The 27,026-nt window shown below is 46.1% G+C and overlaps 1 protein-coding gene across 2 annotated transcripts in view; it reads right to left on the reverse strand.

Moving 5' to 3' along the window:
* Positions 1-1,032: 1,032 nt before the first annotated feature.
* Positions 1,033-27,026, reverse strand: part of CIB4 (calcium and integrin binding family member 4) — a 67,370-nt gene continuing 41,376 nt past the window's right edge. For both annotated transcript variants that reach the window (XM_069580267.1, XM_069580268.1), the window contains 4 exons: positions 10,597-10,738; positions 3,561-3,670; positions 2,621-2,709; positions 1,033-1,219 (listed from right to left, as the gene is read on the reverse strand). In XM_069580267.1, the coding sequence (XP_069436368.1) occupies positions 1,189-1,219; positions 2,621-2,709; positions 3,561-3,670; positions 10,597-10,663 (297 nt within the window). In that variant the 5' untranslated portion in view covers positions 10,664-10,738 and the 3' untranslated portion in view covers positions 1,033-1,188. The remainder of the gene's footprint in view (positions 1,220-2,620; positions 2,710-3,560; positions 3,671-10,596; positions 10,739-27,026) is intronic.

Below are 27,026 nucleotides of genomic sequence, written 5' to 3' on the forward strand. Positions count from 1 at the left end.
CTGTATCTAGAAGTGACGGAGGGGAAGGGACCCAAGGCCAAGTCAGTCCTCAAGGTATCGCTGTGTGTCAGGAGCCCCTAGCCCAGAGTGGACACTGGGCTCCTGGTGCACATTCTGAGATGGCTGGGGAGGCTCAGGTTGTGGAGGGGGCTGCTTCCCACCCCCACCTCCTAGGTGGCCTCCTGTCTGCAGGAGAGGTCACAAGAGCTCCTTTAGAGACGGGATCTAGGATAGGCACCTCGGGCCAGGTGTTTACCCATGCCTCAGGTGCACGCCAATCCCAGCCTCTCCTGGATCTGATCAAGGAACTCCATTAAGAAAGGGCTCTTATTTCCCCTGCATGAGTGAAGTGGGTTCTTATTTCCCCAAAAGACAAGGCTACCACAGCAGGTTCAGGTTCATGGGAAGGTGAGCACAGCCCTTCCCCTGTAAGCCAGTCTTTAGACACCTCCTCCCTGAAGAGAGGGTAAACAAGAAAAAACAAGAAAAAAGCCCATCAGGTAGGCGTCTGACAGCTTTTATGGACCCTCTAAGGGGCTTCTCCTGTGTCCCAAACCAACTGGGCTCCAAAGAGTCCCTGTGGTGGCCACATTAATTCAAGGGTTTGGCTGAGTGGCAAAGCAAATAAACCCTGATTTCTGGTCACATACTGTCACGTCCCAAGGGTGCAGGGGTGTCAAGTGGGGCCAAGATGTCTTGGGAAGCCAGGCACTAATTGGAAAGACTGCTTAGCGCATAGCTCTGTACAGCCTGTACCCGAGATGCAAGAAGGATGCTGAAGGGAGGCCCCGTGGGAGCAAGGGAAAGGTGTATATTTTCCTGGTGAATCTCATCTGCTTTGGCTTGGTCCCTGCTGTGACATGGGTTGGCCTCAAAAAGACTGGCCAATCTCAGTCTTGGCACATCTCAGACACTGGCAAACTTAAGCCCTGGAATGAGCAATCCTTAATAAAAGTTACTTCTATATGACCTTGCACTCAAAATATAATGTTCAGTTCAGTTCAAAATATGATGAACTGATGAGAAAGGGGAAAGGCTTTAATTTTGCTTTATTGAATAAACAATATTCTAGAAGTGAGGGAGGGATGGGGACAAAGTCATTCTTCTAGTCAGATTTCCTCTAGTGCCTGCAGAGGGTTGAATTCCAAGTCCCCTTCAAGGCCACGAGAGCAGGTATTTGTGTTCATGTCAACATCCCCAGAAATGAATCCGAAAGGAGCTGAAAGAAGGAATTCCATTAGCCACCTCAAGCCTGAAGTTGCAAAGCCCCCTCTACTTCCTGGGTTCACACCTCTTGTGTCCCTTTGTCTGAGCGATGGTCAGCTTGCAGCAATCCAAGCCACCCCAAAGCCTTCTTTAAAGCTTCTTTGAGCAGCTCCAGAATGCTAAGGCTGTCACAACCTTGTGGTGCTGGAGCCAGTGGAAAGAAAGGGGAGTGATTCAAAGAAAACACTCAAGGCAGACAGGATTCCAGCCTCAGTTGTGTGCCGGGCTGTTATAGAAGAAGAGGATCAAGTGGGGTGGTCCAAGTGTGGACCGTCTTTCTCTAAAAGAGCCCCTGAGCAGCCATATTGGAAGGGAGGGCCATCTCCTCCAGCCAAGTGATTGGAAGAGGGCCGGACACCTGCCTGGACTGGCCAATCAGATTCTTGGGGAATTCAGTCAGAGCCAAGGAACATTCACTGAGGGTCACTGGGAACCAAAGAGCTATAAACTTGACTGCTGTGCGAAAGCCACATTTGGTCTCATGCCTAGCAAAGCAGAGATTTCTGGTTGCATATAAAGCAAAGACCAGAGCTTCTGAGGACAGAGGCAGAGACTCCGGGCTCCCAACTGGGCGCTCCATGAGGTCTAGCTGGTTTTGTTCATTTTTGATTGGTTAAACCATTTTGAATGGGCATTTGTCCTTGCTGTCACCTAGGCTGAGGACCAAGGGCAGAACAGGGTGCAGGAACAGCAGACGCAGGCAAACATGGAATTCAGCGCGAGAAGACTGCCCTAACAGGCTGGTCCTCGTGCCATGGGCTGCCCTCAGTGGTGGTGTACTTCCTACAACCGGAGGGACGCAAATGAAACTCTTAAACACAGCCAATATGGAGATGGCCAATTGTCCAGAAGAGTCTGGACCAGATACGACCCTTACGGCCCCTTTTTACCTGAGTTCTCTGAGCTCCATCACGGGCATATTCACTGTCTGCCCCGCCCCCACCCGGGTTCTGTGCCAGTCCCCAGCTCCAGGTGGCCACTGGAAGTTGTAGGGGGAGGGGAGCAGGACTAACAGTGGCAAAGGCGACTCCCCAGGTCAGTCCTGCAGCCCAGCAGACTTTGCGTTGGCTGGAGAGGGACAGTACCTGAAGTCTGGACCATCCGCATCGCTTGCAATGCCTGAACCGCAATCTCCCCTTTGCATTTTGAAACCCCACGCCCTGTCTCTTTCCAGGTTACCTCATTTCTCAGAAGTTCCAGGATTGCTGATTCTGAAAGAATCTGCAAAGTGCCCTGGAAACTCATGACCTCATTGGGAAGACTGAGGTGCTCTGCTGGCTCAGGGAAACTGGGGGCGGGGATCTTCCTGTCCCACCCACTGGGCTGGGCATCCCCCTACTCCGGAACACCTTACTTCATGAAATCTGGAGATTTGGCCATTGCGTGTTCAAACTCTGAGAAAGACAGCATGTTGTCGTTGTCCAGATCCGACTCATTCAGGACCTGGACAGGGGCGCAAAAGGAGCCAGAATGTAGAGAATCAGAAAGTGAGATGAGGGTGCAGCGGTCGGGGGCAGGGACCACATGCTGAGTGTTACCACAAGCCAGGCTCTCTGCCCGGTGCTTAGCATCCCTAGAGTCCCCTGGGGGCAGGTTCTCTGCTCCCTGCCCGCACTCCCACCCCCGTCCTGCCCCAGACAAGGACACAGAGGTGCAGAGAGATGAGGTTGTGTGCACTGCTGTCTGGGACCTTGTGGGCTGATCTCATTGTGGGCAAGAGTCCTCTTGGTGTTTCCAGCACAAACTTGGCAGTGAGAACGGGCTTGGGGGTGGTGGACAGGGTTACACCCCCACCCACTCCTGTCCCCAGTCACAGGCAGGGGCGCTGCTCTGCAACATGTACAGTCAGGGTGGGATGCAGCTGGGCACCCCCATGATTTTATCTTTGCTCCTAGTTTCCATCCAGACCAGAGAGTTCTCATAGTCTTAGGACAGATGGGCCCAGGGCTGCCTTCGTGTCCTCTGGACGGCCACTTGAGGACATCTGGGCATTGTGTGGTGCTGTTATAGTGTGGACAAGGGGACGTTGTGATGTGTCCATCTGAGGCTGCGCTGCTGTTGGCCCACCTGCCTGCAGTGGCTGCAGTGTTGGTGGGAGGGCCCCTTGGATGGGGCGCTTGGGCTACTGCTCTGGGGACCCAGGAAGGGAGGCATGATCCTGGAGGCAGGACAGAAACTGGGGGTAGTTGTTTCTAGCAAGTGTGCATCCCCCAGAGCCCCTCATTCACCCGCCATTAAGAGGCTTCCAGTGGTGGCTGGACCCACCCCCCCGCCCCGCAGCTCTGGGCACACACATGGCTGGTGAGGTCGGTCAGCAGGTCTTCTGACATGTCGTCACTGTTGAGCAGCCGGAGGATGATCCTCTGCAAGTCCTCCTCGTCAATGAAGCCGTTCTCATTAAAATCTGCTGAGAGGAGGCGGGGCCTCAGAGGAAGGGAGTCCTGGGACCAGGGCACCGGCTGGAACCTGCAGGCTCCCACCAGCCTCTGGGACGCCCCGAGGAGCCCAGCTGTGCCAGGTGGGCCTAGAAGGTGATACTCGGGGGGACCTGGGCAGGCCTAAGGGTGGGGAGTTGTAGCAACAGAAGGCAGGTTCAATTCTAGATCTCGTGATGACCGTTGAATATGAAACCCACAAACCTTAGGAACTGTGTAATATCCCACATTGAAGAATGACAGCTAGAGCTAACTTGGGCCCTGAGTGGAGGAATGAGTTTGCTGGTGTCACAGGGACCCTTCGGGGGTGGAGCCAAGACCTTGGTCTCTGTTCTCCAAGGAAGAGTGTGGACATAAAGGTCCAGTTGAGCACCTCACTCCTAGGGCAGGTGGCTCTCCCCTGGTTGAATGGTAATCAGCCACAGGGACTGGACGCTAAAGCCCATGATGTTCATCTAAGCGTGCCCCACATGGCTCTGCTGTGACACACCATGGGCGATGGATCAGAGCCAGTGGGAGAGAGGCAGAGGGGCTTGGGAGGGGCCAGCGTCCAGACCGGAGGGAATGGGGCTCCGCAGTGACCTTGCGCTGTGGGCAAGAAGCCCTGCAGCCTCTCCTGAGACCCTTCCCCCCACCCCACCCCCCGCAGTGTTTCCAGAGGTCCTGCTGGCCCAGCTCCCATATGCAGAGACTGCGGCAAAGCAACATGGCTTTGATCCCAAGCCATCTGAAAACAGAATAATTTGCTGGAGTAAAGTGTAGTCCTGGACAGTTCCCCTCCTTTGGGGGTGCCAGGGCAGAACTGCCTGGGTAAGGGTTGAGGGCTGGGAGCTCTGGGCTACCCGGCAGCCTATGTGGCCTCAGAAGCCTCATATCCCATGTTCTTGGCCACTTTGGGTAGAGAGGAGGGCTCTTCTTGCTGTTTCCCAGCAATGAGGGAGATGAGCGAGTTGGTGGGCTCAGCCTTCAGGGGTCCCCCAAACTCTCTGACCGTCATCATCTCAATCTGTCATGTTACTCCTCGCAATTTACAAAGTACTTTCACAAGATTAGCTCATTTGCGTGAGTGAGGTAAGGCAGGCCTTCACCACTCTTCCCATGGGAACTGAGGTTGCCTCCCTCACCACTCCCAGCCACTAGCATCCCCACGTCAGATCAAAGCCATGTTGCTTTGCCGCAGTCTCTGCATATGGGAGCTGGGCCAGCAGGACCTCTGGAAGATCAGCCCCTGGTGCCATGGCAGCTGTCTGAGGGTAATTCACAGCTGGTGGGAGCGTGCTGACCCAAGCAGAAGAGCAGTGCTGGGATGCTGGTCTCTGATAGGTAGAAAGTCTCCCCAGAGACACTGAGAGAAGAGGATGGATCAGGTGGAGGCCAGGACGGTCCCTCAGAGCAGAGACTGGAGGCCAGGAGGTATGTCCTGGGTAGGTGTGGCTGGCTGGCTGGACTTGAGCGACAGCCACGCGCCCTTTCCTTCTTCCTAACAGAATTGCAATTCTTGTTTATGTCCAGCTTAAAATACACAGCCTCCCAGTCCCCCTTGGGGCTATGTGTGACCATGTAACAGTTCTGGCCAATGAAGTTATAGCCAAAGTTTGCTGGGTGGAGCTTCCAAGAAAGTTTGTTAAAGAAGAGTAGATGTCATCTGTGTGTTTCAATGCCCATTTTGTCCTTATCCCCTCTCCCATCTCTTTTTCTCCCTGACTGGGATGACGAGATACCTGTAGGCACAGAATATATCTTGAGACTCTGAGGACGGCAGTCCCATTAAAGATGGGAGATTAGGAGGCTTGAAGGAGCCCGGGCCCTTGATTGCCTCCTGGAGCCATTACCTCAGCTCTGGACTGCCTGAATCCAGGATTTCTTTTTTTTCAAACAAGGATGCTCTTACAAGTAACTGAATGCAGTCCTAACTGATATAGCAGGTCAGAGCAGTAGTAACTCTTCAGCACTTCCCCCCTCCCCCTTTTTTTTTAGAATCCTGCAGGGCGCTTTCAAAAAGCATATCAACCAGGGCATACCCAATACTATCACATCAAGTTTCTGCAGATGGGGACCAAGTGTAGGTCTTGAAAACTCCCCGGGTAATTCCAATGTTGTCCATGCTGTAGTCCACAGAGATCTACTCTTTGTAGATCACAGAGCGTTGGACATGACTCATCAACTGAACAACAGCGATTCCAGTATTGGCCACATTGGAAAATCAGTGGGTTAGAGCCATGCTTCTGAAACTTTCAGGCGCAGAGGAATCATCTGGGAGTCTTGTTCAAAGGTAGATTCTGATTCAGTAAGTGGACACTGAGGCCTGAGATCCTACACTTCGAGCAAACTCCCTGGCAATGATGCTGCTGCTGGTATCTAGGCCACAGTTGGTGTAATGAGGGGTTAGAATACTGAGTTAGGTCTTCAGATTGGCTAAGGGCAATTGCTGGGGCCATCACATCATCATCCTCTCTTCTCTTTTCTTTCTCCTTTTCTTTCCCTTCTTTTTAGTCCTCCTCTTCTTCCTTCATTCCTACCACTACCACCTCAAGTTATACAGCAGCCATCACGGGCCAGGCACCAGGCTCAGAGATTCACACGTCCTGTCTTCAGTCCTGCTGACAGCTCTGTAAGGTAGCAGATCTTCTGAGCCAGAAGAGAATTCAGATTTGCCTGAGTCTAACTGATGAAGCCTTGGAGTTTATGAGTCCCTAGGCATCTATTTGCACCACTGATTTGCATGAAGCCTCTGTGCTTTTTGCTTTTGCACTGGAGCTCAGAAAGGAAGGAAACTGTTCAAGGGGCCCCTGGAGGCGGGTAGGGGGAGAAGATACAAGGACAGTGTAGGGGACTGGAGTGTCTGCTTCTTGATGTGACCTGAGGACCCTGCCTGACCTCTCAGGAGGGAGGACCTTCCCCCCATTCTTGAGCTGAAGACGTTTGAGCTCCCATGTCTTGAGGGAACTCATCTAGCTCCCTGAAGGTTTGGTGGTTTTGTTTGTTTAGCTCTAGAAACAATGGAAACACAGCTGAGACAGATATCTTTTGGAACATCTCCCCAGCCTACACTGCCATCTCTGAGTAGCATCTCAACTCCCAGTGTTTGGCCTCAGAAGCCACGTTTATTTATGTGACTCTGCTTCTTCTTGGTGGTGGATGACTGGACAAGCTTGGTCACCTAACCCAAGGGCAGCTGGATCTCTGGTTTTGCGGAGCCAGTAAGCATCTCCTGAGAAAATGGAAATGAGAGACAGAGATGCTTGTGGCCCGTCAGTCAGAGTGAAGCCCATAGGTCATGTGAAGGCTGGGGTAGCCCTCTTTGGTCCTTAGGCACAGAGGCATAAAAATTGGATCTGCAGAAGGAGAAGGTGCGCAGAGAGAAACAGAGATAAGAGACTAGGCAGGGACAGAGAGAAAAGGAGAAAGGAGCTCTCTGGTTTCCTGAGCACTTTCCAGCTGCATTTGAGGCCCTCGGGAAGCCTGCTTCACTTCTGCTGTGGATTCCACGCTGCTTATGGTGGACAAACTCTAGTGCCTTCCCTCCTTCATGATCTGCTCTTCTTGGTGTTCATGCTTTTGTCTAATCGACTCGCCCATCTAGTGTGTGTGGGGACTTACATCTAAGCAGCAGGATTTGGCAACAGATGAGACGTCTATAATATATGTTATACTGCCAGCAGTCTGGCCCAAGAGACTCCCTAGCTGTCTTGGAAGAAGCAACTGGCCACGTTGGGAGGCCCATGTGACTAGGAGCATAGACCACCCTCTGGAAACTGAGGGCAGGATGCAGGCGGTAGCCAGCAAAAGGCCAGGGCTCTAAGTTCTATTGTTGCTGTTCAGTCGCTCAGTCATGTCCATGAATTCTGCCAACAACTGGAGTGAACTTGTAAGTGGGTTCCTCCCCTGTCAATCATTCTTCAGGTGAGATTGCAGCCCAGCCAAAACCTTGATTGCAATCTTGTGAAACCCTAAGCTGAGGGCCCGACCAAGCTGTGCCCAGACTCCTCACCCCCAGAAACTGTGAGATTCTAAGTATGTTTCATCTAAAGCCATTACGTTTGTGGTGACTTATTACACAGCAGTGGAAAACGAATACACTGCTGCTCTTCCTCGGTTGCCTTTTACACAGGTAACTTCATGTTACTTGCACAGGTAACACAAGAGCACCTAGTCTGGGTCAGCATTTTCCACCCAGAAGTGCTGGCCCATCCAGAAGAGTACTAACAGGAGATGGAAGAGGCTAGAGGTAGCTCAGCAAGCGCTCTGCGGTGGAAGGCCCGACAGAAAGTATCAGCGCTCATGAACTAGAATTCTGTGGATAGCTTGGAAATCCCTGGGGACTCCCAGCAATGCTTGGGGTAAGGAAGGAGGAATAACACTGAATGGACTATTAAGCCAACTGAATTTGGGTCTATGATTTCATTTGTACTTACCCTGCTTAAAGTTCACTGTAAATTTGTGTCTCATATCAAATTTAGGACATTTGAGGCCATTATTTCTGCAGATATCTTTTCTGCCCTGTCCTTTCCTCTCCTTCTGAGATGTCAGCTGGATATTTGTTAGACCTTCCTATTGTCCTTCATGTCCCTCAGGGTCCGATTCTTTTTTATCATCATATTTTTCTTCTCTGTTCTTCAGATTAGGTTATATTCTATTGATCAGTCTTCAGGTTTACAGACTCTTTCCTCTCATCATGATTCTTCTTCTGCTGCTGCTGCTGCTGCTAAGTCACTTCAGCCGTGTCCGACTCTGTGCAACCCCATTGATGGCAGCCCACCAGGCTCCACCATCCCTGGGATTCTCCAGGCAAGAACACTGGAGTGGGCTTGAGTCTCCTGCTAAGCCCAAATGGTAGATTTTTATTTCAGATATTTTATTTTTGAGTTCTGTATTTTCCATTTGATCCTTATAGTTTCTATTTTTCTACTGAGAATTTCTATCCTTTCATTCATTAGGAACCCATTTTCTTTTATATCATTGGGAATGATTATAATAACTGTTTGAAGATACTTATCAGCTAATTCCAACATCTGGTTCATATCAGAGTCAGTCCTCATTCTTGGGAATGCATCATTTTTCGTTTAAAAACTACTAAAATACTGAATAATTTTATTGTATCTTAGACATTATAAATGTTTTATGTAGAAACTGTGGATTCTATTCTATTCTTCCAAAGAGTGATGAATTTTCTATTCTAGTGGGCAATCCCTATCACTCAGGGACCTTGTAAAATGCAATGCAGCTCAACTCTCCATTCAGTTCTTTCTTCCTTACCTGAGCTGCTTTAAGTTCATCCTGGTATATATGGTTTAGAGGTCAGAATGAGATTTGGCTCCTTCTGACTTTCTTTCATGGAGAAGGCAATGGCAACCCACTCTAGTACTCCTGCCTGAAAAATCCCATGGATGAAGGAGCCTGGTAGGCTGCAGTCCATGGGGTCGCTAAGAGTCAGGCATGACTGAGCGACTTCACTTTCACTTTTCACTTTAATGCACTGGAGAAGGAAATGACAACCCACTCCAGTGTTCTTGCCTGGAGAATCCCAGGGACGGGGGAGCCTGGTGGGCTGCTGTCTATGGGGTCGCACAGAATTGGACACGACTGAAGCGACTTAGCAGCAGCAGCAGCAGCAGCGGACTTTCTTTCATGGACTCTCCCTTCTTTTCACTTTTGAGGGGAAAGGTGTCCCAAACTCTCTGATTTTTGAAGTCAGAAAGAGATCAGGGTTTCTATTAGTCCTGTATGACGCCACTTATTGAAGCTCACCTTCAGGCTGGAAAAGTACAAAACTAAAATTTGGGGGAGGGGGTGGAGAGTTGTTCAGCACCATTTCCTTTTTTCACGTGTTAAATCTATGCTTTCCATGGCTACGCAGTGCCTTGAGGTAGTTGATTTTTACATTTTGTTTAGAGTTTACAGTTGCTTTTGGCTGATTCGACAGTATGATAGGAGCTTACTCAGGTTTTCTCTGTAGGGAAACTTATGATTTCATATGTGTTTACTGGATACTAAGCCTGAAGGCATATCAAATACAAAAATATCATTAAGCCCCTTTTACATGATAGATGAGACACTGAGACTTCATAGGTCCCTCTGGCTTAAATCCGCTTCACTCCATTCTATCCAAGCCCACTTGGCTGAGGCAGGAATGAGAGGGTTGGCGTCCACCATGTGGGGACTGGGTGGGAGGAGCCGGTAGAAAAGGAAGACAGGCGAGACGACAAATTATACAAGCCTAAATGTACAAGTCCTTTGGCCCAAAGGGTTGTCAAGATGAGCTTGAAGCCTTGCATGTGATCTGTTTGAAGGCTTTGTTTCTTTCCTTTTGGTTCCTTTTGAGGATTTCCGGGGCCCCAGATGTGCTAGGGGTCCATGAGGCTGAAGAGCAGAACTTTAGCAGAGCTTTGTGGCTCCCTGACAAGATCAGAGGCATAAGGTGTCATGGGACCTCAGAGATGATCTCTCTCGACTTGCTCATTTTTAAGATGAGGAAACCGAGGCTCTAAAAAGTAAACCTATTTGCCCAAGATTTCTCAGCTATTTAGTGGCTGAGCTAGTTTCAGTGTTTAAATCTCTTAACTTTTATAGAACAAGCATAACCCCCTCATGCCCATATACAGTCCTCTCTTTCTCTTTCTGGCCTGCCCGTGCTGCTATATGGAATATCAGCACCAGTGACTCCATTTGCCTCTCTCTGGTGACATGGAAGGGAAGTCATCAATCCATTAGAGCTGGACTTCTCAACCACTAAGAAAAAAAGCAAAGATCTACAGTACTTGAGAAGTATAATACCCCTCATACTCAAGTAATCCCCAACGACCAGCCTCAGACCAATGCACTGATGCTGATGGCTTCCAGATGTGGTATTTACTCTGTGGCCCTTGCCCCACCACGCAGTCCCCACGGCACCCACCATAGATGCGGAAGGCGTACTCTATCTTGAGGCTGGGGCAGGCCTGCTCGCTGAACACAGACGCCATGCCCAGCACATCCTCAAAGGAGAACACATTGTTGTGGGAGAACACTCTGCAGATTCGGTCTCTGAAAGGGTTGACCTGTAGGTGGGGAGGGGGAGAAAGAGGCAGGAGGCTTGTCGGGTTCATGCCTCCCAGGGCCTCATTAATCCATTAGAAGCACAGTGTCCTGGAAAGCAAGAGCAACAACCTAAATACTGGAGTAGATGTTAGGTCAATGAGCCAGGATCATGGACATGATCGAGGGTACCTAGGATGAAGAACCACACTTAACATCACTCTCCCCACTGTTGCCTTCTCCTTCAGGTACTTTCCAAAGGCTCATTTTTTGGTTGTTTTCTTTTTTAAATGTTTATTAATTTATATGTAAAATTTGGAAAACACCCCCCCCCATAATATTAAAAATGGGATAACTATTGTTCCTGATTCACTCTCCATGTTTAACTACTATTAACATATTGATGTAGAAGTCAGACCAACCCAGGTTTCAGTCCTGGCTTCACTGTTTACTAGTGATCATTTTACATAATCTCCAGAGCCTAAGATTTCTCCTCCGCAAGATCGGGTGGGATAATACTATGCCTACTGAATAGGTCTGTTGTGAGGATTAAACGGGATAGGTTTAAAGTTGCATGTGTGTGTGCTCAGTTGCTTCAGTCATGGCCAACTCTTTGCAGCTTTATGGACTGTAGCCTTCCAGGCTCCTCTGTCCATGGGATTCTTCAGGTAAGAATACTGGAGTGGGTTGCCAGGCCCTCCTCTGGGAGATCTTCCTGACCCAGGGATTGAATTCATGTCTCTTACATCTCCTGAATTGGCATTAGGTTCTTTACCACTGACCCCATCTGGAAAACCCTAAAGTTGCACAATAAATAACACTCAACAGATGGTAGTCCTAAGTTGGTATACAACTACTACAAGATATTATTTTAAGTTGGTATACAACTGCTACAAGATATTATAATTTGTATAGCAGTTTTCATTTTTAAACCAACTAGTTCTCAAATTTGAGTCCCAAATGAGGAAGCGTCATGTGATTTTAGAAACGCTGACTTCTCTAAAGTGGGCCTGGCCAGGGTCATTCATGAGAGGGCTCTTCTGAGCTGGCACCACAAGGTTCTAAGCCATTTCTCAACCAGCTCAGTGGCAGCTCATGAAGGCCACCTTGCTGTTCTCTCTCTAGCCCCCAGGAATGGGCAGGTGGGATGGGCTTTGGGGATGGGCAGATTTAAGGAGAGTAAAAGGCACAGAACAATCTTGGGAATATTTAAAAGTAACATATTCATCTTTGGCACTCTCCTCCTCCTGCTCTCTGTGTTTCTTATCCATCCCCACCTAGTGGGACTCCTTGGCCCAAAATTGCTCAGAAATCCAGCCTCTGTCTACTCTAATCTCATCCTATTTCTGGTAGGCCTTATCAGATACCAGCTTTGCTTCTGGTGTCCCAGACTGACCCTTATCACTCCCTTCTCATCAACTAAAATTCCATTTCCTTAGATGCATCTCAGCTAAGAAAGCTATTTGATTCTGCAAATTCACACAGCAAATTCTCCATCTTCCAAAGTTTTGATTAGTGGAAACAAACCTTTAGTTGATTTTTCTAGTCCCCTTTGACTGACAAGGTATCTCTTCAAGGCTCTAGGCTTCTTGCAAAAGGAGTGGTTCCATAGTACACACACTGTATCAGCTCCCTCACTGGACCCCAGCCCCAGCCTGTCTGGGCCCATGACCTTGTCTATCACTCCTCAGAGCTGCCCTAGCTTCAGCCAGTGCTTTGCTCTCTGGCTTTAATGTTTCCACTTTGGAGACATTCATCATGAACATTTCTGTTTTGTTTCTTTTGAACTCAGCTACAATATGAAAGTCTATGGTTTAATTCTATTTGGTGTATGCACTTGAGATGGGAGAGAGGACATTCTGAGTCATCTCCCATGACTGTGTAGATCTCTAGCCTTAATGAGCATACCGGTTATCCGAGGTCCTTCTTGAACACATGAATTGTAACTCCTGCCCTCAGAGATCCTGTTTTAGAAGATCTGAGGCACAGCCCAGAATAATGGATTGAATTGCATCTCGTCCCAATTTTATATGTTGAGGTTCTGACCCTGAATATCTCAGAACGTGACCTCATTTGGAAATATGGCCATTGCAGATGTGGTTAGTTAAGGGCATGTTAGGTCTGGGGTGGGCCCCAGATCTAACATGAATGGTGTTTTTATAAAATGGGAAATCTGGACACAGAGACACTTAGTCAGGGGGAACATCACATAAAGATGAAGGCCGAGATCTGGGTGACACAGGCACAAGCCAAGGAATGCCAAATATTGCCGGAAACTTCTGCAAGCCAGGAGAGAGGGGTGGAAAAGATTCTTCCTCCCAGCTCTCAAAAGCAACCAGCCTTGCAGACACCTTGATCCTCAGGCTTCCAGCCTCCAGAAAGTGAGATAACACATTTCTGTCTAATCTACATAGTTGTGATACTTTGTGATGGCAGCCTTAGTAAACCAATACACTGAGAAATCTGCATTGTAAATAGGATTTTCAACTGACAGGATTAATCTCATATATATACTTAAATTTGTTTCAGGAGTGGCCAGAGTCCAGGTGAATCTGGGCTGTGCTGCTAGGTCTTCCAAACTAGCTCCTGTTTCCTCTGTCCATTCACTTCCATGCTCCCTAGAAAGCTTGGTTTGCCTGCCTCAAATGGATCCTGATAAGAGCTATCTAGAGTGATGTATTCTAGGTCACATCCATGTAGCTAAGTGGCTTTACAGATTACTTTGCCAAATTGTAACTAAATTAACTCTCACAAATGGATAGGTGGCTTAACAAGATTCCTGCAAGGAAACCACAATTGAAGATAATGCTTACAATGCAAATGCAAGTGAACAAGAAAATGTCAGGGCAGATACCTCTCGTACTTAAAATGCGAGTTCTTCTCTATGAGGTAGAAACAATGAGAATACAGTCAGATGTAATGGGAAGTCCCATCTCCAGTTCTGTTCTCCTGCACTTAGATCAATAAGCTCACTGCCTAAGCATCTATCCACCCATGAATGAGATACCAGCCCTTCCCTGGGGGTTGCCCCTACTTCTTGGCTTTACTGGGAGTGATGTGGATTGTTGTTCAGCCACTCAGTTGTGTCCGACTCTTTGAGACCCCATGAGCTGCAGTACGCCAGGCTTCCCTGTCCTTCACCATCTCCTGGAGCTTGCTCAGACTCAAGTCCATTGAGTCAGTGATGCCATCCAACCATCTCTGTTGTCCTCCTCTCCTCCTGCCCTCAATCTTTTCCAGCATCAGGATCTTTTCTAATGAGTCAGTTCTTCGCATGAGGTGGCCAAAGTATTGGAGCTTCAGCTTCAGCATCAGTCCTTCCAATGAATATTCAGGGTTGATTTCCTTTAGGATGGACTGGTTGGATCTCCTTGCAGTCCAAGGGACTCTCAAGAGTCTTCTCTGCTGCTGCTGCTGCTGCTAAGTCGCTTCAGTCGTGTCCAACTCTGTGCGACCCCATAGACAGCAGCCCACCAGGCTTCCCCGTCCCTGGGATTCTCCAGGCAAGAATACTGGAGTGGGTTGCCATTTTCTTCCCCAGTGCATGAAAGTGAAACGTGAAAGTGAAGTCGCTCAGTCGTACCCGACTCTTAGCGATCCCATGGATTGCAGCCCACCAGGCTCCTCTGTCAGCACCCGCATCAATTCTTCGATACTCAGCCTTCTTTATAGTCCAACTCTCACACCTATATGTGACTACTGGAAAAACCATAGCTTTGACTAGATGGACCTTTGTTAACAAAGTAATGTCTCTGCTTTGCAATATGCTGTCTAGGCTTGTCATAGCTTTTCTTCCAAGGAACAAGCGTCTTCTAATTTTATGGTTGCAATCACCATCTGCAGTGATTTTGGAATCCAAGAAAATAAAGTCTGTCACTGTTTCCACTGTTTCCCCATCTATTTGCCATGAAGTGATGGGACTGGATGCCATGATCTTAGTTTTTTGAATGTGGAGTTTTAAGCCAGGTTTTTCACTCTCCTCTTTCACCTTCATCAAGAGGCTCTTTAGTTTCTCTTTGCTTTCTGCCAGAAGGGTGATGTCATCTGCATATCTGACGTTTTTGATATTTCCCCCGGCAATCTTGATTTCACATGTGCTTCATCCAGCTCAGCATTTTGCATGATGTGCTCTGCATATAAGTTAAATAAACAGGGTGACCAGTGAACCAGTTCATTGTTCTGTGTCTGGTTCTGTTGCTTCTTGACCTGCTTATAGGTTTCTCAGGAGGCAACTAAGGTGGTCTGGTATTCCCATCTCTTCAAGAATTTTCCACAGCTTGTTGTGATCCACACAAAGGCTTTAGCATAGTCAATGAAGCAGATGTTTTTTCTGGAATTACTGGGAGTGATGGGGGAGGAAGAATAATTGCCAGGAAGTCAATTCATCCCTCCTTAGACCCGTATCACATGACTATTATCCACCTACACACACCCCTCCACCCTCACCCCCCGACACACACACACCTTGTCTCATAGAGACTGGGAACCCGGCTGTCGGTGTGGTACCTGCTGGTAGCAAGAATAGTGCATGAACGCAACATGATGACCACAGATTCTATTGGAAGATGCAGAGAAAATTTTGCTGAAGGTGTACAGAAATATGCATTAGAACAAATTTCACAAAATGTATTAAATAGTTGAAGAAAATGCAGCTGTTTCTAACGTGGTGTTCCTAGATTCTGTTTCAATAATGAAACACATGAGGAACCACATTTCTGTGAGCCACTAAAGGGAAGAGGCGATGTGTACTGAACAGTGCATTACTTCCTTAATAAAGACATCATTTATGAGAAAATTTGTCTGAGTGTAATCACTGATAGAGTGGCTGCTTCCTGATGAAAATGGATTCTGGGTAGGGGTGCAAGGATGTTGATACATGTGAAACTACTCCCTGCAGAATTTCCTTCAGGCTACTGCAGTCAAGAGCTCAAATCCAGATATATACAAGTGCTGTGGGATGCATTGGTATGATCAGTTGTTTTTTTTTTTAATATAGTAAAACTTATAAAATGATTTATAATCAGAAGGAAAATGACTATGAAAATATTTTGAACCACCAAGAGGCTTGTTGGTTATCTTCTGGCAGTGCACTTAAAATAGTCATCAGAGTTAAAGAGGATGTATTCTTGTACAAAAAGACAAGTGTTCAAAATTTGGTGAGCTTTTTCTGAGGACAAGTGGCTGTTGGCAGTTTGCTACCTCAGAGATATCCACCAATATATGAACTCAAATTCTTCTGACTCTTCAAGGGAAAGGTGACTCATTATAGTAATGAGTGAGAAAGTGTTTGATTTTCCAAAGAAACTCATGCTTTGAAGAGAATGTTTTGAAAATGAGATTTTTGTTGTTGACAACCTGTTATCTCCTGTGATCACCTATAAAGATGTTTCTGTCTGCATATCTGAAAATATTAGAAACATATTTTTCTAATCTGTTTGAAAGTGGTCCAAGTGAAGAGTGGATATTCAGTCCATTTGTTAAAAATCTAACAAGTGGATATACAATATGCACTGCTTTCCAATTAGCTTATAAGAGCCCCTGACTGACGTAATGGAAGATGGGCATCAACTAGCTTAATTTCAGTCAGAAGTCTTTAACTGGTGGTTGGGGTCGAAAATGAGTACCATAATTTAATGTAGCTAGTGATACATCCTTTTCTTTGGATCAACCACTTCAGCCATTAAAAACAAACCCAGCTAGACCAGACTCCTAAATGGCTCTCTGTCTCAAAGTGTTAAAGCAAGATTCCAAAAAGAAATGAAACATATTCAATTGCTTCCCCAACACTGTTATTAATTATAAGCAAACAATAAAATTGTGAAAGGAGGAAATTTTGTTATATAAAGTAAAGGATAATTTATTTTTAAAAATTTTATGTAGGGAATTCCCTGATGGTCCAGAGGTTAAGATTCTACCTCCAATGTCCAGGGTTTGGGTTCAGTCCCTGGTCAGAACACAAGAACCCACAAACAGTGTGGTGCAGACAAAATATACATATATATTTCACATATTTAACTTTTAATTTTGCATGTTTATTTCATAACATTTAGTACTGTAGTAAAGGCATAAAATTTATAAGTGAATATATGCCTATTATGGGTGCATACTCCATATTATTTTATTGCTGAGGGTGCATGATCCAAAATGTCTGGAGATCTCTGATCTAGACTAACCCCCTCATAATCACAGATGTGGAAATGAGGCCCTGAAGGGGAAGCGGGGAATGGGGAGAGCAACTTGCCCAAGGTCATTCAGCCAACGAGCCCAGCCTAGGATCTTTTGAGTCTGCCTGGTACTGTTCCTGCCACGGTTGCCTGTGCCACATAACTATCAAACAGAATGGTGGTGATGAGGCCAAGCATGACCTGAAAAAGTTTTTTTTTAACAAGAATTACAAAAATGGATATGAGATTGGAGTCAAAAAAGTGGCCCCCAGTCTCTGAAAGCTCTAAAGCAATAGGAGCAAACGCTACAGAAAAGAGAACCTCTGGGGGTTGGAAGGAGGCAGCGATGGGCCATTCCACTGGGGAATGGTGGAAGAACCAGAGCAAGGAGCAGAGCAGGTGCTGGTCTCAGGGCTAGACCTAGGTCACCAGAGCTGTGTCCAGGCCCTGGAAGCCAGGCACTGGTATAGCTCTAAACTGGTATAGTTCTCTGTGAGGTCCATTGGCACCTTCCAGGAGAGTGTCCTGAGCCTGTCTATGGTCCAGAAGGGCAGCTTCCCTCCCCCCAGGTTCCTTTTCACATCACTCTCCAAAGGGAGTTCCCACGACACAGACTGCCCATGACAAGGTGTCCTTGGCACACATGCAGCTCCCTGCAGAGGCTTGCTGATGGTGCTGCAGGGAGAGTTCTAAAGGCCCAGGGGAAGCTGCCTCCGTGCCTCTCTCATCTGTCCACCCTGAGCCAAGGGCCAACTCAGCCAGAGTCCTCAAGTCTGGCCCAGCCCAGCCAGCAGCAGACAGAAGAACAGCTGGAAAAACACAGGAGAGGGAGCATGGCTCATTAATGAGCACAGTTCCAGTTTATTGTATTCCTGATTTTTGTTGCTCTTACTTTAACAATCTGAAATCTGAACTAATAAAATTTGGGACCCATCCAGAGAGTTATTGTCTGTGTAAAATTTCACACTCATTTAGCAGTCTTCAATCCTCCAAGGGAAGAAGATGACAATTGACAAAGTAATGCTTCCATTTCAAGAATAACATATACCCTAGTGTGAAGGTGTTCTGAACAAGGGAATATAAACATGTCAGTGTAGAAATTTATACAGGTAACAGTAGTGCAGTCTCTATCCAGGCATGACAAAACTAAAGAAGGTGAAAATAAACTCCAAATGCTGAAGATTTTTTTGGAAACAGAAACTACAGTTTGTAAATAAGATTTCAGTCCCTGCCAAAAAACTAAGTTTATTTTTTTTAATAAAAGCTCTTCTCAAAGCTATTGAACAAGAGATTTGATTTGAAGATGAAATTCGGAGGGAAAATATTTGGACTTAGCTTAAAAATATCTCCTCACCATTCCTCCAGCTAGCACATAGTCAAGAAGAGCTTTTTACAGTTGCTGGAAAAAATTCACACAAAAATACACTAGTGACTCAATATTGACATCATTGACGCAGTTTGATTCTTAAGATCTCATTTAAAAAAAAAGATCAAACAGTATTATTTCATTTGATATTTTCATTGCTAATTAATCTTTCTTAATTTTTACTGTTTGGGTTTTTTTAAAATAATGCTTTACTTTTTGCTCATTTGTCTGTTGCCAACTCTTTAAAAAATGATAAATCATATCATTTTTCAAGTGATATGTTCATTTGAAATGTTCATATGTTTGTAAATCAAATGTTCATATTTTTAGAATTTTAAACAGAGGTAAAGCATCTGGCAAGGAGAAGCATGGATGGAGGTGTCTGTACAAGAAGCCAGTCCCTCCTAGACCTTGAGTGGAGCCCTTAGGTTACTGGAGCAGACTCTCACTGAGAGAAGCACTGCCTGAAAGATGACTCAGAGTTGTGCAAGACTAGGTGAGCAGACCCTGTGTCCTGGGAGAAAGGTGTAACAAAATCTTTTGTGTTTTAGAGCCTTTAAAAACTTCTCTTGGATTTACCATGTTTTTTTGCTTGGAAGGCTCAATATCACTAAGATGTTGATTCTCCTCAAATTTCCTGCAGAATTAATGAGGTTCTAAAGTCTTGCAGTTGATGTGTTTGTGGAAATTGACAAGCTGATTCTAAACTTTATATGGAAATACAAAGGGTCGAGAACAGCCAAGACAATCCTAAGGAAGAGAAACAAGGCTGAAGATACTGCTAGATATCAAGACCTTGCTAAGACTTTTGTAATCAATTCAGGGTGGTATTGATGCAAGGACAGACAAATCAATGGCCCAACAGAAATTCCAGAAATAGACCCATACATATACGGGTGCCTCATGTATGACAAAGATCACATTGCAGTGGAGTAGGGGAAAGGAGAGTTTTCTTCAATAAGAGATGTTGGGTTTAGTGGATATCCATACACAGAAGGAACGAATCTTGATTCCTACCTCACACTGTACACAAAAATCAATTCCAAGATTGATCATAGATCCAGTGTGGAAAACCAATAATTAAAAAAAGCATAGGACAACACCTTCATAACTGTGAGGCAAAGATTCTCTAATAATACATACAAAGCTCTAATTATGAGAGGAAATCTTCATAAATTGGAATGTATTAAAATTGAGAATTTGTGTAGTTCAAAAGACATCATTACAAGAGTGAAAGCCACAACAATCAATATATACTTCAACAGGTGAATGGATAGATAGACACTGGCACATCCATACGATGTAATACTTCTCAATAGTAAGTAGATTCATGCAACAATGTGGACAATTCTTAAATGTATTTTGCTAAGTAAAAGAAGTCAGGTGTAATAATATATAATGTATGAGCCCATTTGTAAGACATTCTGGAAAATGCAAAACTATAATATAAGGATGGAAAACTGCTGGGTGGTTGCCAACATTTGGGGGAGGGGGATGGAGTTAACGACAAAGACGCCTCACACGGAAATGCTTAGGGTGGTGAAACTGTTCCCTATGGTGCAGCTGTGATGGCAGCTTCACACCTTAGTACATTTGTTTAAACCCATAGAACTGTATACTACAATGAGTGAAGTTTACTGGCTACAGATTTAAAAATTTTAAACTACAGGATGTTAGTGAACCCAGGATAAAATGTAGGTCATGACAAATAAAAGGAACTATGTACAAATAAGTGACAAAATCTCACTGAAAGGATTTGGGAAAGAGGAACTGACCAAGCAACTTTGGAAAATAATGTTTCAATCAGGTACTGAAAGTCTAAAGTCTAAACCCCCATAAACCAACATTGTACTCTAGATGGTAAATTTGTTTCTCACAGGGGTTCAGTTCAGTTCAGTTCAGTTGCTCAGTCATGTCCGACTTTGCGACGCCATGAACTGCAGCACGCCAGGCCTCCCTGTCCATCACCAACTCCTGGAGTCCACCCAAACCCATGTGCATCGAGTCAGTGATGCCATCCAACCATAGCATCCTCTGTCATCCTCTTCTCCTCCTGCCCTCAATCTTTCCCAGCATCAGGGTCTTTTCAAATGAGTCAGCTCTTTGCATCAGCTGGCCAAAGTACTGGAGCTTCAGCTTCAACAGCAGTCCTTCCAATGAACACCCAGGACTGATCTCCTTTAGAATGGACTGGTTGGATCTCCTTGCAGTCCAAGGGACTCTCAAGAGTCTTCAACACCAGAGTTCAAAAGCATCAATTCTTCGGTGCTCAGCTTTCTTTATGGTCCAACTCTCACTTCCATATATAACTACTAGAAAAACCTTTGTTGGCAAAGTAATATCTCTGCTTTTTAATATGCTGCCTAGGTTAGTCATAACTTTCCTTCCAAGGAGCAAGTGTCTTTTAATTTCATGACTGCAGTCACCATCTGCAGTGATTTTGGAGCCCCCCAAAATAAAGTCTGACACTGTTTCCACTGTTTCCCCATCTATTTGCCATGAAGTGATGGGACCGGATGCCATGATCTTAGTTTTCTGAATGTTGAGCTTTAAGCCAACTTTTTCACTCTCCTCTTTCACTTTCATCAAGAGGCTCTTTAGTTCTTCTTCACTTTCTGCCCTAAGAGTGGTGTCATCTGCATATCTGAGGTTATTGATATTTCTCCTGGCAATCTTGATTCCAGCTTGTGCTTCATCCAGCCCAGCATTTCTCATGATGTACTCTGCATATAAGTTAAATAAGCAGGGTGACAACATACGGCCTTGATGTACTCTTTTTCCTATTTGGACACCAGTCTGTTGTTCCATGTCCAGTTCTAACTGTTGCTTCCTGACCTGCATACAGATTTCTCAAGAGGCAGGTCAGGTGGTCTGGTATATAACAACATTAAGCACCTAACAATGTAAAACCAACAATGTTCATACTCCAATAAAAAAGTCACCAGTCATGAAAAAAAGTAGAAAAATAAGATCCGCAACCTGTAGAAAAACCAATTAATACAAACAGACCCAGAAATGACACCAATGATAGAATAAGCAGGTGCAAACATTAAAACAGGAATTAAAAATGATAAATCCATAGACTCAAGAAGTTCAACAGAATCCAAGCAGAAGAAACTTGAAGAAAACAGCACAACACAGCAAAATCAAACTGCTAAAAACCAGCAATAAAGAGAAATATATTTGAGGAAGGGGGTGTTGTGGGGGGACACATACACATAAAGAAACAAAGGCAAAAATGACTCTGGATTTGTCATCAGAAACTAAGCAAGCCAAAAATACATAGAGTATTACTCTCAGAGAGAAAGGAAAAAGATGCTAATCCAATTATTCTATACCCAGCAAAAATATCTTTCAAACTTAAAGCAAATGACTTTCTTCTTCTGCCAAGCAAAAGCTGAGAGAATTCACAGGAGCAGATCAGAGCCACAGAAAATATTAAAAAAAAAACAAAACACCTTGTTTGAGGAGAAGAAAAATACCAGAAGGAAAACTTGGATCTACACAAAAGAATGAAAAACACTGGAAGTGATAAATATCTAAAAAAAATATAAAATATCTTTTTTTTGTCACTTTAAGCCCTTTCCAAAGAGACAAATCCACATGTGTAGCTGGAATTTTCAACATCTCTCTGTCAGTAATTGACAGAACAATCAATGAAAAAATAATTAAGGATATAAAAGACTTGAAAAGATTATAAACCAACTTGACTTACTTGACATAGAGTACTTCTAACAAAGTAGTATAGACACTTTTTCAAGTGCACTTGGAACATTTAGATAGACCAAGATAGACCATATTCTATTCTATTCCATAGTCTATTCTAGTTTTGAAGGAAGTCTCAATAATGTTAAGAGGATTTAAATCATACAGAATATGTTTTGACCACAACAAAATTAAATTAGAAATCAATAAACAGAAAGATACCTTGGAAATTCTCAAAGAGATCAGAAGGGAAATTAGAAAATAATTTAAATTAAATAAAAATGAAAACACAACACTGTATATTTGTGGTATACAGTGAAAGCAGTGTGTACAGAAAAATGAACAACATTAAGTACTTCTATTTAAAAAGAAAAGACTTATATGTGTATTTAAATGGAAAAAAAAAAGTCCCTCACCCTTTGGTGGGAGTTGATAATTACAAGAAGAGTGGATCAGGAATTCCAGGTCTAACAGCTGGTGGATGATGGAGCCTGGTCTAAACCTGGGGAGCACCTGTGCTTCCCCTTAGGAAATGGATGAGCTTGTCACCAGAAACAGTGGCTTGGATGGAGCTTCTGGGCGGATCTGCCCAGGAGGAATTCCTAGTTCTGGGTCTTAACAGTCACCCCCAAGCATCAGAGTAACTCTACCAGAAGGTGGCAGTGTTGAGTTGAGTCATTCAGTCAGTTCTCAATCCTAACATGAATGAGCACCTACTGGGTGCAAGTGGTTAGGTAAGGCTGTGACTATGTTGCAGGCAGGTGGCATGATATATATTATGCTTTGCAAAGAGTAAAAACTAGCCTAGAGAAGAAGGACTAAAACTCCTAAGTCAATGCTTTGTCTACAGTTCTACTCTTGACTTCACTGGGTATGCACTTTTTTCCCCAGAAAAGTTCTCAAAAATCACATTCCTGCACACAGAGAACAGGCAGGGCTTGAGGTATTACCCTGAGTCCCATGCCCCTGGCAGTTGGTGATTGCTCAGAGGACAAACCAGCCAAACTGAAGGATGCGGCTTGCTCCGCTAGAGATGAGACACAGGCTCATGTCCTGGACTTCAAGCCACTGGAGCAATGCATATGTGAGTTACCATGGTAACAGGCCCTGAACCGGGTCCTGGGGCCCCCAAGTGAGTCATCACCTCTGCCTTCCACGGAACTCAGTCTAGGCACTTACAGAAGTCCTTGCAGAGTCTATGGCCTTACTACCCTGAACGTGCCCGATCTCATCAGAAGCCTCTGCAGATACAGGCAGGTAGGTGCATGCTCAGTTGCATAATCATGTCCAACTCTTTGTGACCGCGTGGACTGTAGCTCACCAGGCTCCTCTGTCCATGGGGATTCTCCAGGCAAGAATACTAGAGTGGGTTGCCAGTTACTTCTCCAGGGGATCTTCCCGACCCAGGGATTGAACCTGTCTCTCCTGTCTCTTGCATTGGCAGGTGGATTCTTTCCCGCTCGCTCCACAGTGCTTTTCCTCAGGCAGGATAAAAGAAGGTCTGAATCAAGTGCAAGCTGAGTGAAAGGACAAGTGAGAGGACAAGCGAGCAATGCTGGGAGACAGACCAACCAAGGGCTGAGAAGGAGAAACCAGCCAGGAGACAGAGAGTGGAGGTGGGGGTGAGCTGGGGAAACAGGGCCTCTCCCTGCTTTTCCAGTGGCTTCCCAGTTGTCTCCTCCCCTTCCAGGCTCTCCTGAGGAGGAGAGGGCAACAGTGGGGCTTAACCTGGACCCTGAACCCTCAAGGCCCAGACTGGCCTGCGTAATCATCAGCAAGTGGGGAGAAGCCTTGCATTTTCATTTCAGGGAAATTAGGGACAGGGCGTGTGGACCTGAGAAATTCGCTTAGGTGAATACACTCCCTCTGTTGGCCAAGCCCTGGAGGAGTCCTTCCCACGAGTTGTTTATAAGAAAGGGACACGGCCTCTGTGTTTCAGATGTTCAGCCTTCCTGAAGTTTAAAAACAGAGAGGCCTGTTAGGGAGCTGTCTCCTGGTGACAGATGGGTTGGCAGGGACAGGCTGAGGATGCGTCCCGCCGGCAGTGGGAGGCACATCGCTAATGGAACAAATCAGGGAGAAAGGCAGTAAAAATGTTAAATATTATTAAACATCCATGGGACCACATGGCCCAGACCTGGCTCAGACCCCACCAGTCTCTGCCCAGATTCTAGGCCCATGGGTACCTGTCACTGCCCCAAGAATCCTCCTCGAAGTGCCACCTGCTAACATTAAGATGCTCAGGGGACTACAGGCCTGAGTGTAGGGGTGGCCCAGGGGCCTGGCATTGTGCTGCGGGAGTCTTGAGGTGGGAAGTGGAAGGAGCAGAGGCTCTGGAGTCAGACTGACTCTACAGAGTTGCAACTTTTTATTTGACATCTACAAGATTCCTTGTAGCTTTTGAGGTTTATACGATCTCAATTTTTCAATAGTGTGACTTGCCCATATTACAGAGAAGCTTCTATGCACATTTGGACGTTAGCATTTTAATAACTTGAGAGCAGCTCTGCAGTGTCTTACAGCACATTAAACAATATTCAAGTTCCTGGGTAACAAGAATAACAAGACAAGCTGCGTGAACTTGAGCAGATCATTGAAACTACCCCCCCTTTTCCCCATCTGTAAAATGGGCAGAATCATAACTTTGCTTATGGGGTTTTATGGAGATCAAATGAGATCATATTTGCAAAACACCAAGTACTGGCAGGTCCCCCAATAAACTCTAACTACTATTAGTAATCTCTCCACCCAACTTCACTGTACCCCTCCATGTGTATCACCAGTACCCCCAGGGACTGGCAGGGCTGTTGATTTAAATCTCCCAAGTTGCTACTTGGGCCAACATGTTGCCAGTAGCTGACCCTACCTGCCAACAGGCACAGAAATGTTGGTCTGGGCCCCCATGGGTGCTTGCAGGGACAGCTGTCAACCACAGCCAGAGGCATCACCGACGTGTGAAATCCTCAGGGAACTCAAAGGAGAGAGGATCTCTAAGAAGGAAGGCAAGAACAGGGCTAGCATGTGGAGTGCCAGCCTCGGCATAACCTCGTTTTGTGGTTGACAATAGCGAATCCCAGAGAAGGCAACACACCAGCTGTGCATCTGAGTCCCACAGGGAGCTTTAATCAAAACTTACCTGTCTGAACCCACCAGTCGCTTTTAGTCAGTTACTTCTAGGGGCAGGACCCAAGAATCTGTGACTTAGTAAGCTGCCCAGGTGCTACACTAAGTGACCTCGTCAAAGTCACAGTGCTAAGAAATGGCAGAGACATGACATCAGGCACTATCCACCCCCCTCCCCCGCCCTGGACTGTCCCTTCTGGGACACAGCCTCCCATCCAGCAAAGACCAGGGTGGGGGTGTACAGCAGAGACAACCTGTAGCTTCACCCCAGGGCAAACACCCAGCCCCAAAACATGTGTCTTGCAGAGAAACCTCACAAAGCTTCCTTCTTCTCCTTAGAACTTCTCTCCATCACCCTCCCCGCAACAGGCAGTGGCCCAGCCCCGCAGAGAATGGCAAGTTACATCATCAGGGGCCCATGTGGGGCTGCCTCTCTGATCTCTTATCACTCACAGGCAATTCCACCTGTGACAGACTGTCTCTCCTATGAGTATGTCCTTTAACCGTTTCCCGTCTAACTTCTGTTTTTCAATTTCTCCCAGATTTATTTAGGAAATGTTTCCATTTACTGCCTTCATCATTCTAATGGAAGCCACTTCCCCCAGAGCACCAAGTAAAGTGCTATTGTTGAATAAATGACTCCCTGGTTCAATCCTCCAGCTTTATTATTTTGTGGAATTAATAGAACAACAAGGGAAAAATGGCTATTGGCACTCAAGTCCAGCTGGCATCTGGGGAGGTGGGTCCTGCAGGTAGAAAGACCCCACCCCCCAACCCCGGGTCCTGGAAGCCTGGAGGGAGAGAGCAGCTTTCTGCCCAATAGAGGAGGGATTGGGGTGGGGTAGGGGGAGCTGGGGGTCCTCAGGAGACAGAGGGTGAAGAGGACGGATGGGAGGAGAGAGGAGAGGAGGTGGGGGTGCAAATGCTCTACGATGGGATCCTCCCCAGGACCTCTCCTCCCCAACCTTCAGTGGTGAGACGGAAATTTGTATAGCGCTTGGCCTGAGTGGTTTTGTGGAAACCAGTGAAAAGGTTGGAGGCTTTGTCTGGGTAAATTTGAAGTGAAGCAGGCAAGCAGGAGATGGAGGCAGAAGGGACATAAGCAAGACATGAGTCCCTCTTCCCTCTACCCTCCGCTCCCTCCCCCAGAAAAAGAACAGAGGACTGGGGGAAGCTCTGTACTATTACAGGGCATAGACTCCTTGGAGGAAGGGTAGATCACAACTATTTCAACTCGATTTTGGGGGGCAGGGAGACCTCCAGATGCATGAGGGCTCCGAGAGTATTGCAGTGGAATTGTGTTCTCAATTTCAAAGCTGTTGTACCATGAGCAGTGTCCACTTGTGGCTCAGGCTGGGAACCTAATAACAGTTTATATGGCTTTTCTGTGGAAAAAGTAAACAAAGTTCCAAATAGCCAATGTGAAAACATACCAAAACACAATCTGTACCTGTACTTTAAAGGCAGTTTACGCAAAGCAAGAAACAGTGACGGAGGCAATGAGGTCAGCCAGGGCAGACCAGGCAGTGGACAGTTTAGGGAAGAGCCCAGAACAGAAGCCACTCTGCTTCTCACGGGAGCGGAGCTGCAGCGCTGCCCTGTCCCCCACCCTCCTGGTGCTGGCCCATAGTTTATAAGCCGCCTTCCTGTCTGTAAGCAGGAGGGCTTCTCAGATGGTGTTGGGGCTGCTTTGCAGCTGTTTGGGGACACTCACCCTGGGTGCCCTGGGAACATGTTCCCCTGTGAACTCTGTAAGATGTGTATCTTTGCGTTGAGATGACAATTTCTCTTTTATTAATACTTCTAAGCCACAACAGTTGATCTATTTCACCCCTCACTTGGAAACAACTGATATAAACTGAAATGGGCTCACAGCACAGTCCCTGTGTCACCCACAGCTGCTGCTCTTTCTCTCCCTGTGACGCTCAGGGACTCTTTAAAAGTCTGAACTGA

The sequence above is a fragment of the Ovis canadensis genome, chromosome 3, assembly GCF_042477335.2.
Source record: "Ovis canadensis isolate MfBH-ARS-UI-01 breed Bighorn chromosome 3, ARS-UI_OviCan_v2, whole genome shotgun sequence".
NCBI lineage: Eukaryota > Metazoa > Chordata > Mammalia > Artiodactyla > Bovidae > Ovis > Ovis canadensis.